This window comes from Naegleria fowleri (assembly GCF_008403515.1).
Source record: "Naegleria fowleri strain ATCC 30894 chromosome Unknown tig66, whole genome shotgun sequence".
NCBI lineage: Eukaryota > Heterolobosea > Eutetramitea > Acrasida > Naegleriidae > Naegleria > Naegleria fowleri.
The window spans coordinates 585669-605031 of record NW_025407998.1 but is presented as its reverse complement, the minus strand read 5'-3'; the positions used below and the strand labels follow the sequence as shown (position 1 = coordinate 605031).

Genomic DNA, 19363 nt, shown 5'->3' with positions numbered 1-19363 from the left:
TCCTTCACAGAACGATCTCCAACAATGTTCAACAACAATTACAAAAAAAATCGTGAATGTCCTCGCTGGCTCCCTCTCGCCTTCACGATGATGAAAGCAACTCAAGTTACCACAACAACCTACAAGGAGCAGAACAAAGGAGTAGAATGACCTTCCTTGAAGAACCTAAGGATGATCAACACCTCCTTAACAAATCCGATAGCGGATGTTCCACAACAAGCTCCGAGTTGTACGCCGTGCCTTATGATGATCTTTCATTTGAAAATGAGACTATTGTTAGTAACACCAATGTTTGTAATCAACCAAAGATGATTATATTTAATCATGGAAGCAGCTCTAGTTCAAGATCACCAAATAGAAAAAGAGATAATGAATTAGTTCTGGAATTAACCATTCATTATGAAAAGTTCACCAAAGAATTCTATCCTGGGGAGTTAGTTCAAGGATACGTAAGGCTTAAAACTTCTATTCATGTTGAACTACAAAAAGGTATTGTTCGTGTTTTTGGTGTGTAATGTAATTTGAAGATAACTCAAAGCGTGCAAAATTTCTTCAAGTTTCTGTTCAATTGCTCGGGAAAGAATGCATTTTCAAAAATTCTGCAGACAGGACGGAAAACATTTTTCAAAAGAAAGAAACAATCTTTATGAACTTGCATCTTGTCCCTGGAAATCATACTTTTGAATTTTCGTTCGAATTGGATCATGATTCTACACCTACTTTTTCAAAACCCACCTGTTGCGTTGAATATATCATTAGTGCTCTTGCAGAACGCAACTCCCAAAGTGAGGCACATAATTTGCTTTCAACCATGTCGTTGTTTAAAGTGTTGGAGGGAAATAACAAAATAACCAAGTCAACGCAACAGAAATTAATAACATCAACAAAAACCATTACATTCGAAAATGGAGAGACTGTTTCATTGGATTTGAACTCGCAGGTTTCATCAAATGAAACACTATCAATTTTGATCAAGAATTTAACCTCTGACGACATGTTTCATTTCAAAATCGTTGAGCAAATAAGAGAAAAGCAAAACAACGCAACCATCCATGAAGAAGAAATTTCGTTAGAACCTGAAAGGAAAGAACAATTCGAAGATTCCTTTAAAATTGATCTTCGAATTCCAAAACATTTCTCAAAGTCTTGGATTCCACTCTCCGAAAAATGTCTCCTTGTTTTTGCTCATTTCTTGGTGGTGGGAGTAAAAAATAAGTCATCTCAGTAAGTTGTGTATATACATCACAATTAACATTAATCAACAACTGTGACAGAGAATTTTCTATTCCAATTATTATTCAACCAGGATTTTGTGATTCCGTTGAAATCGTTGACAACTTAGCGAATATAGAATCTCCCCAAAAAGATTCTTCCCCACTGTCCATAATGAAAAACATCCTTTCAACTCCAATGCTTTTCTCCTCACCTACCGATAATAATCGAAAAACAAAGAGTGAAAATTATGATATCAGCACGTTATTTTCACAATACAATCCCTGCTCTCCCACACACAAAGCTTACATCAATCACAAAGTTCCAGTCCAAGAAACATCCGAGATTGGAATGACAGAAACCTTTTTATCACCAATTCCTGTTAAGGAGAGATTTGAATCCGACAAGAGCTTTCTCAACGAGTCTAGTATCGAGGACATTAATCTTCAAATCGAAAAAACAAGGAAGCATGTAGAAAGATTGAACGAGCAACTTTCCCTTTCTTGTCCCCCTTTTAAAGCAGAAAAAGATGAATTCCTTGCAAAGTATTGCTCAAAATTAATGGGTCCCTCGTCTAAAATGAACAATGAGGTCGATCGATCAGAGGACTTGTGTTTTACTCCAGCAGAATCAACAACCCAAAGAGACGATGGCTTTGGTCACAGACAAGAAAAAAGGAACGCAAATCAGGGCCTTCCAAACTCTAAGGTCGAGTATGGGGAAGTCTCATTTTCACACATAGGTAAATATATTGGACAATACGCTAATGCACAACTCAATCAACAAGGTCTAATACCACATGGAAAAGGTACATTTTATTATTCCACTGGAACAACGTACTCAGGTCATTTTGTGAACGGAAAAAAGCAAGGAAAAGGACAAATGGAGTACAAAGACGGATCCATCTATAAGGGAGATTTTTTCGACAACTTTCGTCATGGAAATGGAGTTTATCGATGTAGAGCTTATAGCTATTCTGGATCTTGGGAATTTGATAAAAAGAAAGGTCAAGGAATTATTGTCTATTCCAATGGCGAATCGTATGAAGGCACATTTGATAACAATCTTCCTCATGGAAGTGGAAAATATCTGTTTAAGGACAAATCTGTGTACGAGGGAGAATTTTCAAATGGTTATCCACATGGAAACGGAACTTTAATTTATTCAGATCATGTTACTATGTACGACGGTGAATGGAAACAGGGAAAGAAGAGTGGAAAAGCAAGATTGGTTATACTTCCTAATGGTTACTACGAAGGAGACATGGAAAATGATTGCAAACATGGGAAAGGGCGATATGTGTACAAGAACGGAGATGTCTACGAAGGAGGATTCAAGCAAGATAAGAAACACGGACAAGGAATTTATTTCTTTGCGCAGGGTGGATATCTTAAAGGAACGTGGCACTTATCTGCTAAACAGGGTCATGCTTTGTTGTGTGCACCAGATGGCACTCTCTATGAAGAAGTATGGGATAACGATGTGTTAATTTCAAAGAAGCTCGTTTATAAATAACTAGAAAAGACTTTTTTCCTTAATGAGTGCACTCCAAGTGGACTTGACCAACAAGCACAACAACATGGAAGAATATCAATTAATATGTGGAAATTCTTACACTCACTGGTGACAACGCATCTTGTTGCGTTGATGAAGAATTAGAAGCAGAAGGAGAGGATGTACTTAAATCAGTGGCTGTTGTACTTGTTGGCCTTGCAAGACTATTCCTATTTGTTGGATAAGAAATGCTTACACTGCTTCTATGATCCACTACAAGATCCGTCTCATCAAATTCTAACGGTGTTCCAACATTTTTCAGGACTTGATAATACGAAGGAAATGATAAATCCACCATTGCTACTCGTGTGTAGATTTGCTTGACGACGCTTGATGAAAAGTCTGTCTCGCTTAATTCAATCGTGCCCTTCTTCTTCAGATCATCAATATCGAGCTCTAAGGTCAAGTCACTGAATAATGTCTTATTTTGTGCATGTGCTTGAAAATGTCTCTCCAATGGTATTTCCTTGGATAGTATTTTAGCTTTTGCCTGAATGTCATCAATCACAGTCTCAATTTCAGAAAACCTTACTCGCATGTAATCATTTGCTTTCATGAGACAAGAAAGAATTCGATCGAGTGCGGATGGAATTTCAGCTTTCATGAGGTTTTCAATATTACATGTCAAGTTACTTTTTGAAAGGTCCACGAGAGTTGTCTCAATGATCCTCTGTATATGATTTTCCACTTGTTGTAAATCCTGAACGGTGTCTTCCATAAACGTATCCACTGGTTGTGAAAAAGTTTCTCGAAAATTTGAACCTGTTGCTTTTTCAAAAACTGAATTTGAAGAAGGAGAGCTTAACACTTGTTCCACTAAATGATCATCTTCTACATCCTCGCTTTCTTCATTATTTTTCAATGATGAGCATGAATGAACAATAACTTTAGAATCTCCCAATTGCAAATTATTGGAACTTGAAGTTTCACTGCGGCTAAACCTAACGGAACTATTGCTACTTCCACTACTAGATGTAACCTTATTCTTCATGACAATACTTCTCAATAAGGCAATATTTTGCTTTTGAATACTCTTTTCAGATTCTGTCGCTTCATTTTGGCAATTTGTCAAAATGTAGTCATTCGATGTGTGGTCAGTTCGTGATATTGTTGAACATGTTTCTGTGGTTGGTATCGACTTGGAGATTTGAGAAGAAGAATGCGACGAAGCTTCTCCTAATTTTGTTTTTGAAGGAGTGTCATGAATTTTTGACAGTTTGAACGTGTTTCTCGTTGTGATGTTGGTGACAACAATAGGTATCAAAGGTGGCGGTGGAGGAATGACACCACTGTTTTCTTGATTATTAGTCGAATTCGAAATTTTTTTCTCTTCTTCTATTAATGTTGCCGTGGATGTTGTCTTTGTCGTTGTTTCTAATTTCTCCTTCCTGACACCACCACAAGAGTCACTTTGTTCTTTTTCCGATTGCGTTTGTTGCTGCTGTTCGGGTGAGCGCATCGTTTGGTTCGTTGAATTGTTCGAACAAGTGTTCGATGGAGAACGTGCACTCTCAAAGCTCACCATCAACAACAAGGGAGGAGGAGATCCCGGAGATCGAGGAGATTCCAAGATGGATGCCATGGCTTTGACAAAGCTTTGGCATTTTTCATCTCTTTGAAGAATGGATTGTGGCGGAGAGGAAGCGCCTGTGTCGCGGGTCATAAGAGTGGTTGACATTTTTTTTTAAAATATTGTAAAACAACCCGCGAAAGCAGGTACAGTATAATGACATTTGACAACGTCAAGATTTGACATGTCCTTTTTGCTCATCTCAAAGGTAGGTTGGACCAATGGTAATCTAGACCTCTATCTTGATATATATTGACAACCTTACTTTTCAAGGTTGTTCAATTGGTCATATTCACTTCTATTTTGAGAGATTTTCAACATTTCTGCAATAGCTGGATTCACCAAATACATCCACTGATGATCCTCCTCTACCATCACTCCTTTTCCTTGCTGTAATTTAGGTTCCCATGGTACAAAGGTTCTCCTCAATCCAAAATTACCTTTCAAAGCATGATACGTCACAACTGCTGTATGAGACATGAAACGAGTAGGGCGAGTTTCGTTGGAAATGATTCTACTTTGTGGTAAGTGATCTTCTTGAAGGACCAAATATTGTTCAGAAAGTTCGAAAAATTTCTCTAAAACATTCTTTCGAATACATTCATTTCCAAATAAATATCGAGTGACAGCATTCACAAATTCATTGGAATGTTTTCGAGTATCCTTGTCTTTTCCAGTTGCAAAATTAATTCTTCCAAAATATCCTCCTCGATGTGCAATGGCTTTAATATTTTGTTTAAAAGCCTTTCGATTGACATCCAATCCAACACTAATAATTCCTTGAATTAAATTCAATTGTGGCATTTCTTGAGAGAGTTTATGGAGAGCACTCAAGACCACAGCATCTCCTCCCGCGAATACACTAGAATGAATTTTATCAATAGAATCTGAAGGTTTCAAGATCAAAGAATCTCCTCCACCATCGACCACAATCAAATCCGTCAATTCATAACGTTGAACGACATCTTTGAGGCCTTCTTTTAAATTCTCAATTCCATTCCAGTGTTCATCATTTTGTTTTATATTCGAATGTGTATCCGTCGGAGAACCAGTCATTAAAAAGATGTTTTCATTCAATACGGAGGCAAGAGTGGGCTCCAAATAACGTCCTTTGATTTTAATTTTACTTTCTGAATGAATCAAGGCAACACTTGATGAGAGAATTTGTAACGGATTTTCAATATCGGAAGTTTTACAGGGACGAATGGAGCCTAAATATATATTTTCAATCGAATAGGGAAATTCTTGAGTCGTCGTAATAGTCGTAGTAGTAGTAGTAGTAGCATGATTATGATCATAAGTACATGAAGCCATTAGTGGTGATGAAGTTGATGTTAAATAAGTCTTTCCTTCTTTGAAAAGCAAGTACATGAGCATGGAGTTGTGGATATCGAGTCCACCACCTAATCCCGAAATGAGTATGTTTCGTCGTGAGGGTGGTGGTGGAGATGTTGGTGGGTGGTGGTGGAGGGTTGTTGATGGTGATGAAGAAGAAATCATTTTTTTTTATGGTTCGGTAAATGTGACACACGACACCTCATCTGGAGGTTGAACTTGGAACTTGATACCAAAAGAAACTAGGAATTAAGGGCAAGATCACAAAACTGTGATCCTTCCAATAGAATTCACCTTAATGAAAACTCTTTTTAAATAGACTCTTTCTCAATTCGTCTTTCAAATGGAAAAAAAAAGTTCAAAAAAAAGTTGAATTTTAATTTCTTGAAAAAAAAATGCCTTCTTCACAAAAACCGAAACGCCTCACACTCGAGGAGTTTTACAAGATGAACGGAATGGACACGACGAGTTTGTTGAGTCATTCTTCCATGGCTGTAAACAATGACCACCAACAAACAACAGATGAAGAATCGGAAGAAGATGGTTTCATGAAGAATGAAGAGATGAACAAGATGAAGGGAGTGATGAGGAATTATCATAATACTCAACAATATCACGGATCAAAAAAGACAACGGAAATTTCCTATTTACATGATGACTTTGAAGGAGATGTTTTATATGATTATTATGATATCGGAGAGGAATATAGTGATGATGATGATGAAGAATATGAGTACAACAATGATGAGGACTTTCGTGTGGCCGCATCGAATGATAGCAACAACTCTGTTCCCACGGAACGTCAAAGTGCCATCTCCTCTTCAGGAGGTACATCATCAGCTCTTGAGAATAATAGTCATTCAAGAGACACCAGCACTCCAAGCTCTTCATCTAACAAGTATTCCGGAAGAATTAATCTTACAACATCGATCCGAACAGATATTTCAAAAGTACAAAAGAAGGAGTTAGAATCACGAATCAAGTTAACGAACAAATTGGAGGAAAGAGCGACTGTAGAACAAGTGATTGACACCAGAACAAGAATGATTCTCTTTAAATTAATGAATAATGGATTCTTTTATTCTGTGAATGGATGTGTGTCCACAGGTAAAGAGGCAAACGTTTATTATGCTTGCGGAGATGAAGATGAAGAAAATTCTGAAAAGCAATATGCCATTAAAATTTACAAAACCTCCATTTTGGTGTTCAAGGACAGAGACAGATACGTCACTGGAGAGTATAGATTCAAGTCAGGCTATTCCAAGCACAATCCTAGAAAGATGGTTAAAGTGTGGGCAGAAAAAGAAATGAGAAATTTAAGAAGATTGGAAAATGTTGGAATACCATGTCCAAAGGTTCATGTTTTAAAACAGCATGTTCTCGTGATGTCATTTATTGGAAAGAACGGATGGCCAGCTCCAAGACTGAAGGATGCAAAACTTTCTCTGACAAAACTTCGAGAAATTTATCTTGACATCATAAAATCTGTTCGCACCATGTATCAAAAAGCAAAACTAGTTCATGGAGACTTGAGCGAGTACAACTTGCTTTACTTTAAAGGAAGAGTATATTTTATTGATGTGTCTCAGAGTGTTGAAAATGATCATCCTAATGCACTCGAATTTTTGAGAAAAGATTGTGAGAATGTTAAAAACTTCTTCTTCAAGAACGGACTTACTAACATCATGACAACAAGAGAATTATTTGACTTTGTAACAGATATTACTCTAACCGATGACATGGTTGACTCTTATTTAGAAACTATGATGGAAAAAATTCAAGATAGACCTCCAATAACAGCCAAAGATGAAGTGGATGCTGAAGTATTTAAACAAGTTTACATCCCACGTACCTTGACAGAGATTATGGATTATGAAGCTCACAGAGAACAGATTGAACTTCAAGAAAACACGGATGATATTTTCTACAGAAGTGTGACAGGAATCAATATGGACTTATCAGGTGCCGCTACAACACCTTTTGGACTCACCGAAGAGGAAGCAGAGAAGATTCAGAAAAAATTGGAAGAAAATCAGCAAGAGCCTGAACAACAAGAGACAGCAACACCCTCTATAGATCATTCAGCATCTCTCGTTGCTGATAAAGAGAAGAGTACTGTGGAAGAACAAGGAGAAGAAAACCTCAATAATAATGGTGATGAAGCAGCAGGCGATGATGCCTCTAGTAGCTCAGAAGATACAGAAAACACCAACGAAGAGGGTAAGAATGGAAAGAAAGGCAAAAAAAAGAAACCTCCTCTTCCAGATCTCGAGAATATGGAAAGACATGAACGAAAAAAATGGGTCAAAGAATATAATCGAGAGCGAAGAAAAAACAAGATACCAAAGAAGGTTAAGAAAAAGCTTGAAAAGAAGCACAAGAAATAAATATATTTATTGCAATCACCAATATTTTACAAGGATTTTTCAAAAAACAATGAATTCTGGTCGTTAATCACTCATAGAATCAATTCATAAAAATTTTTCAAATATTGGTTGAAAAAAACAACTTCTATCGGTTCTGAACCTTTAATAAATTTTACTTTTTGTTCCTGAGCTCAGTAGAACTGACATCAACTCTGAAATCAGGAATTTCAACAAAAATTTCTTCAAATCCGTTGGGAACCTTAATGTCACGCATTGTGACAAACTTGTTTGAAGTCTTGTCTTTTTGATCCAATCTTCCTCCCACCAAAAAAATACAATTATGCTGTTTGAAAACCATTAATGCCTTGATCATCTCTTCCTCGCTGTTGTTATAATATTTAGTGTCCACAATTCTTATCGCTGTATCAGAGCCAATCACTATAAAAATTTTGGAATCCTTGTTGAATAGTTTTGCTTTTTGAGCGAACAGAGGAGCTTTGGTAATGAGACAGGAGAAACGATCAGACACAATCTTCATGCCTTCTAATCGTTCTCTCAGAATGCTAATATCAATTCCTTTCTTATCAACATTTTGAACAGATATTTCATAAAAAGCTTCTAATCCAATACTCTTTTCAAAATCTGATAAATGACTGAGGGCAACCTCCTTTGCTCTTTCCATTAGTTGAACGTGCCCATGATGAAGAGGATTAAAACTTCCAGGAAATAGTATAAAATTCAAATACTTTTCCTTTAAAAATAAATTAGATTCTTCACGACCCAGCTCGTAAATAGTCTCCTCGTTATTGACATTTCTTGAATAAGAATAAAGGCCAATTAATGAGCTGTCGTTATCAAAATTCCAAACCTCTTCTGACCATTCTTTGTGGTTAATTGTTTCATTTTCCAACAATAGATTGTTAAAATATTGATCTAATTCGGTGAGGATAGTTTTAGCATTTTCTTCCCTTTTCATCGAATCAGGAAGGGAATTATCCAATAATGTTCGAATAATTAACAACGAAATTAGATTTTCCTCATCTTCTCTTTCACGCGTATTTTTCTCCAACTCAATACTGTACGTTTTGTGAACAAACTTTCCATTTTCAGAACATTTCATTGCAACAAACGCATGATGCTTTCCTTTCTTTGGTTGTAAAGTTCGGATTGCTCCTGTGCACCCCAGTCCAATAGAATTCATCAAACAATTGGCATAATTTTGAAGCACCATGTTGCTTGTTGGCCTTTCAACATTGTTCTTACAAATCTCTTGATATCGGGAAAAGAAGGAAATATGAGCACTCTTGGCAAAAGCCTTGTTACTCATCCGAACAGCAACCTCCTCACTCACATATTTCAATTCTTGTGATGTTTCATTCTCTTCATGAAGATTTCTCGTACGAGAAACACAATCCAAAACAGGATGATCAAACAATAATTCATTCACTGCAGACATTCCATACGGAATATGAGCATCCATCATGTAAGAACTTGCTCCCGAAACGCTAAAGAGCCAAGCCAATGAAGTGCTTCCCACTCCCGAGACGATCAAGCTGGCACTTTTTCCCGATGGATTGCTGCTTCCATGATGATGATGATGATGATCATACAGCAAACGAATGGCTTGTTGAATGAGAGTGGTATTGAAAGGAGAGCGCGACAATTGGTGAGACTTGATCATTGTGAATACAATTTTTTGAATGTTGAGAACAATTCTCGCGAAAACTCCTCATTCATTATATCATGATGATGATGAAGGTGCTTGATAGATTTTCAACATTCTCGCGCTCGCTCTTAGCTGTAAATTGAAGAGTTTTTATGAATTCAACACTCAGTTAACATTCAGTAGGAACGGCCATACCCTCGCGCAAAGCAACAGCAATCCCGGAGAACAAAACTCCTAAAACAAATAAGGACATGAAACCAAAAAAAATGGCACCACAAAACATGCTGGAAGCCTTTTCATCATTGAAATTATCATCATCATCATCGTCGTGGTGGTGGCTTTCTACGCAGAATGGTGGTCTTTTTGCAGACAGACCTCACATGAGAAGAAGGGACGGAAGGACTTCTCAAAGATTTTTCGGAACAATTTTGATGATCTCTTGCTGCCTCTTTGTGGTGATGATGACATTAATAGCTCATCAAGTGGAGGCTTTAGGTTCTGCACCTCCTTTGGAGCAAAAATTATTAGCTGTATTGGGAAAGAATTGTACGGAAGAAACGTTGGAAAGAGATTGTGGTGGTTTGATGAAACTTGTCTGTGCGATGGGAAAGTGTTCATTGTGTAATGAAACTATTCAATGCAGCACGCAAGTGGATTCTGTTTATAGTTGCAAATTTACGGGTTTTTATATGAATCAGACAAATGGTTCTACAGGTGGTATCTGTCAACACAAAGATTTGTTGGATTACTTTTCATTGTTTGACCTATTTTCAGTCTTGTCAAACTTTGTTGGTTCTGTGTTGAGTAGTGCTGGTGGTACAGGTGGTGGAGGAGTTTTCGTTCCATTGCTTCACGTGGTTGGTCGCTTCAATGCACAAGAAGCTGTTCCATTGTCAAAGGTGATGATTTTCGGAGCCGCAATTACAAATGTTGCTACGTTGCTCGTTAGAAGACATCCCGTAGGTAGTTTGTGTGAAATATCTGGTTCCGAGGATATTGAAGCATTTATATTTAATTAATATTTATTATGATGTGAATCACCATATAGTATGCAAATAGACCATTGATCGATTTCGATATTGCGCTCATGTAGGTTTCATGTCTGAAAATTTAAAAATTACAATCCCAAAAAATCTAAATAGGATGGAGCCTGCTACTTTACTAGGAACAATTATTGGAGTGTTTTTGAATATTACTTGTCCAGAATGGGTGATTGTCATGTCTGTAATTATTGTTCTGACGATTACTACAGTTTTGTCATTTTACAAGTTTTTCCAAAGAGCTAGAGTTGATTTTGCATTTTTGTTCAAACGAAAGAAAAAGGAAGAATATCAACCTTTAACTGCTGAGCAACCAACACAAGATGCCTATGGATCTGTCAATAAGGATATCAATGAGGAATTGCCAAGTGAACCCTCAACCGTCACAGACGTTACCCCATCAACTAATTTGATACCAAGCTCTGAGGCCGATGCTGCTGAAGAAAAATTAATTCCAAGTTGGGGTTGGCAAGTGATCAAGAGAACACCAATTATCAAAATTTTAATATTGATATTGTGCTGGTTGATCATTTTCACTCTCAGTTTGTTGAGAGGAGGCGAAGGTGCTCCAAGTATCATTGGGATTGAAATGTGCAGTGTTACATATTGGGTGCTTGTCGGATTGAGTTTTCCTATTGTTGGAGTCATCATGATAATCATTGCCATTTATTTACTCATTGACTACCGAAAAAAGGTTAGAAATGGACACAAGTTTGTGCAAGGAGATGTTAAATGGAACTGGATTAATGTCACTCTTTATCCAGGAGCATGTTTAATAGCTGGTATTCTTGCAAGTATGCTTGGAATTGGAGGAGGAATGATCAAATCTCCACTATTGCTCTTGTTGGGAAGTGATCCAGCAGTTGGAGCTGCCACTGCTGCCTTTAGTAAGTAGTTGATTGAATTGTTTTAATTGAGAATAATTTAAACATTGTTGTCAATAATTAGTGATTTTATTTACATCCTCAATTTCTTCTGCTCAGTTTATCATTGTTGGAAGAATTCCTCTTGATTATGGTCTTTTGTATGGTATTACTGGTTTCCTTTCAGGCTTTGTTGGCTTCTTCTTCGTGACATTTGTTGTTGAAAGATGGGGAAAGAGATCCTTAATTATTTTGTGCGTTGCAATTGTGTTACTTTCTGCCACACTATTGATGGGAGGTGTAGGAATTTATGATTCGGTAGTAGATCTCAAAACAGGAGTGTATATGGGTTTCCATAACCTGTGTGCTTAAAATCAAACTTGACAATTAAATTGTTCTTCCTGAGGGACTGATTCTATGAATTTCAAACATGGTTTAGTTGACATTTCGATCTGCTCACAAAGCGAACAGAGGATTCTACAACCTGTTCACAGGAAGCTTAATATTCAAAATTTTAGAAATCATGAAAGGCCAGTATTCTCGCATTGGTTCGAAAATCTTGTTGGGTCTAGTGGTGGAATAGGCCTCATCAAACTTTTTCCAACTGCCAATAATTGCATTTTCATCCCTATTCTTAATAGATACCAAAAAAAGGACATAAAACCCGAGTGCATAGCTTTTGTTAGAAAGTAGATATTTGGAGAGGATTAACTGAGCTAAATCATATCTTCTCATCATAATAACAATAGAGAACAGCTTTTGAAAGGTTAGTAGTGGTAATTTCACTTCCTTTTCTGAGTCATTGGTTTTAAATATTAATTCACAATATTTTGAAACCTCGGCATATCGGTCGTTGTGAAAAGAAATTAAACACAAAGCAAGAAAGCAAACATTATTTTCTTGAGCAATTACTCCTTTCGCATGGGATTGTCTTTCTCTTTTTTCTCTCTCCTTCTCTTGCAACATGAAATTCAACTGTTTTTGATAATCTAATTCTGTACCTTGTTGTGGTGATGTCTCAAAAATTAATCGATATATGACGTAACGAGCAGCGTTCTGATATTGACCTAGTCGACAAAAATTAATAGCTATTTTTCTGTGAAGAGTTTGAAGAATGGCAAATACAGAGGTTGGAGCACTTGTAGAAGCTTCAATTGCTTTTTCAGAATCATCATCTCGAGTACTGCTTGTGAAATTGAGCAATCAAGTAGGTTCAATATCAACTTACGCAAATCGTAAAGCTAATAGCAGCTTCTCTGCATCTGTAAAGAGATCTATGGACTTGTTGAACTGTTGTTCGAGGTAGTAAATGCATCCCAAACGTATGGCAATAGATGCTCTGTTATACTTGGTAGTGAATGGGGATAGCTCAATAAAAGTCTTGTTTCTTTTAAAATATTGTCGTTCCAACGCTAAGTACGCTCTGTGATAGTATACTTTACAATACTGAACATTGTGATTAATGTTAAAAAACAGTTCCGCTATTTTCAAATACACAAATCCAATAGTCACAAATGGATGATTAAAATTAGGATGTTCTAGAAAGTAAGTGCAGCATTTCAAATAACATTCAGTTGCCCAAACATCATAACCCATGGATTCCATGATCTCTCCAAGCCATAAATATATTGCTGAATACATATGCATATTGTACAATGTTTTAAATGGCTGCTCATTTATAATTTTTCTAAAATAATAGGCGCTGACGTCCAATTTAAAATTAATTCTCAGAACATGTCCCAAAAGCAATTTTAAATAATTGAGAATTAGATCTAATTAGATCCTTGAGTAAATGATAATTATTCCACACTGCATATGACATACCATTATCTAGCAGTTCACTCTCATTCGTAACATGAACCAAACAAATTTCTGCCTTTTCATACTCTTTCGATCTTAAATATAAAAAAGCAAAACACAAATCTATAATAACATGCTTTTGATCAAGCCTGTCCTTCAATGAGAATAAGACTGACTTCATGATATTTTCTTCTACTCTTGGATCTATAACTATTTCAACCTCCTCCGAATTTTCATCTTTAGTTTTTGCTCTTAAATCAACTTGTTTGAACTCAAATACATTTTGCAGTATTATTGGAAAGTAAGCCAACAAATGCTTGATTTCTGCTTGGTTTCCTCTAGTGTTGAGTAAATGAAGGCTTTTTTCGACAATCCATTCTCTCACCACTGGATCCTTCTCAATGCAATTCATCAGTTGATTTAAAATTATTTCCAAATCTCTTCGGGATGAAGACAAAGGAAGCAAATATTTTGGAAGAACATCATCCTCGCATTCAAATTTGAGTTCCTCCAATTCCTCCATCGTTAATTGTTGTTGGAATGTGATAGATGATGATGGAAACAAAAATCCCTGTTCTTTCAAAAACTTGGCTTCTTCCCACCATTCCAACTTTTCCCGAAGAGAAGATGATGATTCCACCAATTGATATTGTTCATGAACAAGTAAAATTCTACTCAATTCCTCCAATTCATACTCCACTTTGCCATCCAGTAAAATATGATGCGCATCCTGTGGTGGTGGTGATGGTGAAGACGATTCATGATGATTCATCATGATGAAGGAGCTTTCATATTTTTTTTTTATGTTTGGAAATCACTTGACGCTTTCGGAATCATCTTCATGTTGCATTTAATGGCATGAAGAAAGTTTATTCCCTTCGCGATCAATCCGTCTCTGTCTCAAGATCCAATCAAATTCACAATTCTCTCTTTCATTTTGAGACATGGCGAAAAGAGTTTCGATAAAGAAAAAAAAAGAACAACAACAATTGTCTTTTCCACTCTATTTTCATTCACGCGAATTCGCTGGTCTTTTCTCAAACTCTTTCCCATCATCACTTGTGTTGTTGTAGATTTTCTTCTTGTTGGAAAAGGAAAAAGGTCGTCAAATTTTGAAAAGAAAAAAATGGCCCAACAACCCGAAGAGGTGAGCTTGCTGGATTTGCCAACAACAACAACAACAGGAACCACAACAACAACGACGAGTAACCTTTCGCATCGTAGTAGTAGCAAAAGCTATCCATCCTCTAGAAAATTGTATGAAAAAATTGGAGGAGAGGATTCAATCATTATGGAATTTGATGACACGAGTAGTACTACTGTGAGGAGGCAAGTCATTCAAAAGCCTTCCGATGCATCCATTAAAATGTCATCGGGATATGAAACCATGAGCGAATTATACCAACGACTGAGGAAGAGCGATGCTCTACATTATAGTCTTGCTGGAATTTTCAGTGGGATATGCACGTCAACAGCGACACAGCCGCTTGATACTGTCAAGACCAGAATTCAAGTGTTTGACAGAATGAATTTAACGGTTCCAAGTCATGGTTCAAGTACGCTACAATCAACAAGGAGCTTTGTTAAAGCTTTTCAAAACTCTAAAACATTTGGAATGCTTGTCAATATTTGCCATACTGAAGGATGGAAAGCATTGTATAGAGGACTCCCTCCATCACTTCTTGCCTCATGCATTTCTCACTCAATCTTCTTTCCTACTTATGAGCTATGTAGAAATAATTTTTCAAAACAATTCGGTGCTGAACCGTGGCATGTGTCTGTGATTGTTCCTTCCGTTTTGGCAGCATGGACAATAAGTGTAGTTTTAGTTTCACCTATATCTCTTGTTAAAGTTAGGCTTCAAACAGCTTCAACGATTGGTAAGTAACAATAGTCAAAATTGTGAAAATAGTAATGTTGACATTGGATGGTCACTTTGCAGCAATGTATAATTCCGAAACTGTGCCAACCACCGTTTCACAAGTTGTTCGCAGCATTTACAAATCTGAGGGATTGCGTGGATTTTATGCCGGTTTTCGAGGAGTGGCTATTGGTGCTGCAGTATATTGTTTATATTTTTCAATCTATGAACCCTTGAAGCTGTACTGCATTGACACACTGCGTTTGCCATACCTAGTCGTTGTTCCAATTTTATCCCCTCTTACAATGATTGCCGTTTCAACTTTGACCTACCCAAATGACCTTATTATCAGGTACGTATTTTGCATTGTTTTATTTTGTGACAACAAAATTACTTTTGAAGCAATCTTCAATTTCAAGGAAAAAAGCAAGGAGTACAACATTTCAATGGGTGGCTGGATGCATGTAAATCCATTTACAAAACAGGAGGTGTGCGAGCTCTATATGCTGGATTGAGTACTTATTTAATGAGATTTTGTCTAGGAACTATTGTTACACAAACTGCTTACGAGACAATTTTAAGAGTCATGAACAAACGATAACACTTTTTTGTGTTTTTGGGTATTAGGCGTTTTATTAAAACGAGTTCAGTAACAAAGATTTTTTCGAAAGAAAATCTCTCGAACAAAAAAAATGTTTAAAGGTGTGACTTATTTAACACTCTTGTTGATTTCACTGTTTTGTTTCAGTATTGTTGGTATTCATGGAAATTCTTCCGAATTTCATAACCACGTTGAAGAGTTGAGAAAACTATTAAGAGATGCCAAACTTTCAATCAACGTGAACAGTGTTGTTAATTTAGTATCTATTTATTGTTCATCATCATCATCATCAATACCATCAAATCATGCAATTACATGGGGCAACACACAATTTACATACGCATTCGGACGAGCAGATAATATGGCGATTGCCATGGGAATTATTTATGATGGCTACTCTCCTACATTACAGAATCAAACTTCAGGAGTGGACGGATGGATGCGTTTGTGGGTCAATACTTTCACTGCTGCGAATCGTGGAGCCCACAGTGATGCTTGTTATCGTTCCGAGGCGAATCAACGCTTTGCATCGGGAATGGCTGAAGGTCTTTTAACCCAACCACAGATTTACAACTTCTTTCAAAATCAATACTCGAATTGGGTCTTTGAAAAGAAGACTTACAGCATGGACAAGATGAGAAGTCGATTTGGAAGTGGCCATGAATGGGTCAAGTCCTATGATCGATTTGCTGCAGCATCATCACGAATGCAAAAACAAGGCTCACCAGAAATGATGAAACGAGGCTTAGCTCCATCAAATTTGGAAATTTCTTCTTCTTTATCCTCTTACTATTATCCAGCTGCTCTCATTGCCTACATGCAAGAGAATATGAATTGGTTGGAGACTCAAGTGAAGCAAAATGCACAAAATTCGTATTGGATTGAAATTGGACGAATTTTTAATCAATTCCATGGTCTTGTGGAGGGTTATACGATTCGTGCAAATATGGAGAAGAATGAAATTTATGGAAAATTGAATTGGTTGGACTTGTATTTCTTGAACTCTGCTGGTGATATGGAAACATTGGAAGGAGCGATTAAGGATGACACTCAAAATGTGAGACGATCATCCTCTGCTGCTGGTTCTTCTTTTTTCAACAACAACAACAACAATGGAGGAATTGTTTTGCCCGATGAAGAAACATTGACCGATTGTAGTGCTCTAATCAAGATTACTCCCGATTGTCTCAATCTCTTTGCTGGGCATACCACGTGGAGAGGATACAATATTATCAACAAAATGTACAAGGTCTATAGTTTGATGGAGAATGGAGTGGCTTCTCAGACGGTTGCTTTTGCGTCCTCACCATCATTCCTCTCCAGTAAGGATGATTTCTATGTGACACAACATGGATTAGTGACCATGGAAACGACAAATGATGTTTTTAACACTGATCTTTTCCAATTTATTACTCCACACAGTGTGATGTGTTGGATGCGTTCCATTGTTGCGAATAGACTTGCAAAAACTGCCCATGAGTGGGTGACACTCTTTGGATTATATAACAGTGGAACCTATAACAATCAATGGATGGCACTTGATTACAACAAATTCACTCCTGGAGTTTGTCAATTACCTGCTGATTCATTGTGGATTTTAGAACAAATTCCTGGCACTGTCATGACTAAAGATGTTACTCCAGTATTGAATAATCAAACATTCTGGAGCTCTTATAACATTCCATATTTTGAATTTATTTACAACATTTCTGGATATCCACAAGCTAAAAAAAAATTTGGCAATGATTATGACTATAATCTCTGTTCGAGAGCTCAAATCTTCAGAAGAGAACAAGCTAAGATTGGCAGCAATAAGAGTAAGCCAGTTGACTTTAAAGATTTTGGTCGAGTTTTGCAATTCAATGAATGGAAAACAGATCAATTCAGCAACATGGATCCAAGTAAATCCATTTCGTCAAGATATGATTTGAGAGTGAGTCCTCAGCGTGCATTTGCATTTGGTGGAATTGATACTAAGGTTGCAGATTATACCAAGGTTAGAAAGAGCACAAGCATGTGGGGAATTTGTGGTCCAACTCACCAAGATCCCATTCAAACACCTCCATTCTCTTGGAGCGACAAGTGGAATGTCACACATTTAGGACAACCTCAAACTTATGATTTTGATTGGGTGGATTTAGAAGATGTTGGATCATTCTATGAGTCTCTAAAAAACAAACTTTTAGGTAAAAAGAATTAAAAACACTTTTGCAGTTTAAGATGGAGACCTGTTTTCTGATTCCTTAATTCACACAAACCAATAATTATTTTTGTTATTATTTCTCTCATCAAAATTGAACTCAAAAAAATGCAGCAAAAAAGGAATCGCTTTCTTTTGGCCTTTTGTTTGGTTGTCATGATGAGCCTTTTTATTGAAACGGTTCGATCATCATCGTCGGGAGTTGTATTAGAATTAACTTCTCAAAATTTTGCAAGTACAGTGGAAGCACCTTCAAATCATCATCGAGTGTATTTTGTAAAATTCTTTGCTCCGTGGTGTGGGCATTGCAAAAGATTGGCACCAGTATGGTCCGAATTGGCCAAGGAGCTTGAAGACTCATCAATTCCTCATTACAACAATGTTCAATTAGCAAAAATTAATTGTGATGAACATTCGGATGTTTGTAGAAAATTCTCCATTAGAGGATATCCAACTCTCAAATTATTCGCCAACGGAAAGCCAGTTACTGAATACTATGGACAAAGATCCATTCCCAAAATCAAAGGATTTTTGGATGATGTATTCTCAAAATCTAAAAGCACTGGAAAGGTCGAAGACATTATTGAAGTCGACCTTGAAGCAAAAATTAAGAACGATCATAGAAATTGGGTAGTCATGTTTTATAATCCTGATAGCTCATCCTTTAATTCATACAATGAAAAATTCACAGAGCTTGCAACACAAAACAAGGATACATTTAACTTCTTTGCTCGAGTGAATTGCAACCAAGAGATTGAATTATGTACAAAAAGATTTGGTCTTGACACAAAAACTAAGCCAGTGGTGTTGTATTTCACTGGCAAAGATCGTAGCATGTCTGTTTTCACCCAAGATATTTCCAATCTTCAACAATTTATTGAATCAGACCACACCAAACAAAAAGTTCCAGTGCCAGGCCCAGTTGACAACACTCCTACCATTATTCATTTCTTAACTGATCACCCTTACATCAGTATTGGTATTGTCACCTTGTTCTGTGTTGCAATTTTAGGAATTTTCTTGGCTGTTGTTTGCATGTCTGATGACACTCCCGAGAGAAGAAGATCAACATCGGATGCCACTTCCACAACAACACCTTCCGAAAGAACCACTAGTGAAGAAAGCAACAAGGATGAACCCGAATCACCACCAAGCACCACCAATGAAACCACCAGTAACACAGGAAGTTTGAAAGAGAGAAAACCTCGTTCTTCCGATCACTATTAAAATTTTCGGAATGATGATGATTTATATTATGGCTCAAAGACATCTACCATCCATATTTGATCATACCA

The 19363-nt window shown here is 36.9% G+C and overlaps 10 protein-coding genes across 10 annotated transcripts; 6 read left to right on the top strand and 4 right to left on the bottom strand.

Annotated features, from left to right (window-relative positions):
• Positions 1-56: 56 nt before the first annotated feature.
• Positions 57-2727, top strand: FDP41_009086 (uncharacterized protein; the record flags this gene model as incomplete). The annotated part of the gene is made up of 3 exons (XM_044713008.1): positions 57-433; positions 610-1224; positions 1275-2727. The coding sequence occupies 3 exons, from the start codon at positions 57-59 to the stop codon at positions 2725-2727; spliced, it is 2445 nt and encodes an 814-aa protein (XP_044557551.1).
• A 79-nt stretch (positions 2728-2806) lies between these two features.
• Positions 2807-4444, bottom strand: FDP41_009085 (uncharacterized protein; the record flags this gene model as incomplete). Its single annotated transcript, XM_044713007.1, has 1 exon — positions 2807-4444. The coding sequence occupies one exon, from the start codon at positions 4442-4444 to the stop codon at positions 2807-2809; it is 1638 nt and encodes a 545-aa protein (XP_044557550.1).
• A 153-nt stretch (positions 4445-4597) lies between these two features.
• FDP41_009084 (uncharacterized protein) lies at positions 4598-5836 on the bottom strand (the record flags this gene model as incomplete). The annotated part of the gene is made up of 1 exon (XM_044713006.1): positions 4598-5836. One exon carries the CDS (start codon positions 5834-5836, stop codon positions 4598-4600), a length of 1239 nt encoding a protein of 412 aa, XP_044557549.1.
• A 230-nt stretch (positions 5837-6066) lies between these two features.
• FDP41_009083 (uncharacterized protein) lies at positions 6067-8058 on the top strand (the record flags this gene model as incomplete). The annotated part of the gene is made up of 1 exon (XM_044713005.1): positions 6067-8058. One exon carries the CDS (start codon positions 6067-6069, stop codon positions 8056-8058), a length of 1992 nt encoding a protein of 663 aa, XP_044557548.1.
• A 151-nt stretch (positions 8059-8209) lies between these two features.
• FDP41_009082 (uncharacterized protein) lies at positions 8210-9718 on the bottom strand (the record flags this gene model as incomplete). Its single annotated transcript, XM_044713004.1, has 1 exon — positions 8210-9718. One exon carries the CDS (start codon positions 9716-9718, stop codon positions 8210-8212), a length of 1509 nt encoding a protein of 502 aa, XP_044557547.1.
• A 251-nt stretch (positions 9719-9969) lies between these two features.
• FDP41_009081 (uncharacterized protein) lies at positions 9970-11978 on the top strand (the record flags this gene model as incomplete). The annotated part of the gene is made up of 4 exons (XM_044713003.1): positions 9970-10662; positions 10752-10792; positions 10846-11630; positions 11692-11978. 4 exons carry the CDS (start codon positions 9970-9972, stop codon positions 11976-11978), a joined length of 1806 nt encoding a protein of 601 aa, XP_044557546.1.
• Positions 11979-12083: 105 nt separating this feature from the next.
• On the bottom strand, positions 12084-14181 carry FDP41_009080 (uncharacterized protein; the record flags this gene model as incomplete). Its single annotated transcript, XM_044713002.1, has 3 exons — positions 12084-12789; positions 12835-13378; positions 13431-14181. 3 exons carry the CDS (start codon positions 14179-14181, stop codon positions 12084-12086), a joined length of 2001 nt encoding a protein of 666 aa, XP_044557545.1.
• A 351-nt stretch (positions 14182-14532) lies between these two features.
• On the top strand, positions 14533-15868 carry FDP41_009079 (uncharacterized protein; the record flags this gene model as incomplete). The annotated part of the gene is made up of 3 exons (XM_044713000.1): positions 14533-15286; positions 15349-15619; positions 15670-15868. 3 exons carry the CDS (start codon positions 14533-14535, stop codon positions 15866-15868), a joined length of 1224 nt encoding a protein of 407 aa, XP_044557544.1.
• Positions 15869-15959: 91 nt separating this feature from the next.
• Positions 15960-18068, top strand: FDP41_009078 (uncharacterized protein; the record flags this gene model as incomplete). The annotated part of the gene is made up of 1 exon (XM_044712999.1): positions 15960-18068. One exon carries the CDS (start codon positions 15960-15962, stop codon positions 18066-18068), a length of 2109 nt encoding a protein of 702 aa, XP_044557543.1.
• Positions 18069-18176: 108 nt separating this feature from the next.
• On the top strand, positions 18177-19295 carry FDP41_009077 (uncharacterized protein; the record flags this gene model as incomplete). The annotated part of the gene is made up of 1 exon (XM_044712998.1): positions 18177-19295. One exon carries the CDS (start codon positions 18177-18179, stop codon positions 19293-19295), a length of 1119 nt encoding a protein of 372 aa, XP_044557542.1.
• Positions 19296-19363: the final 68 nt, after the last annotated feature.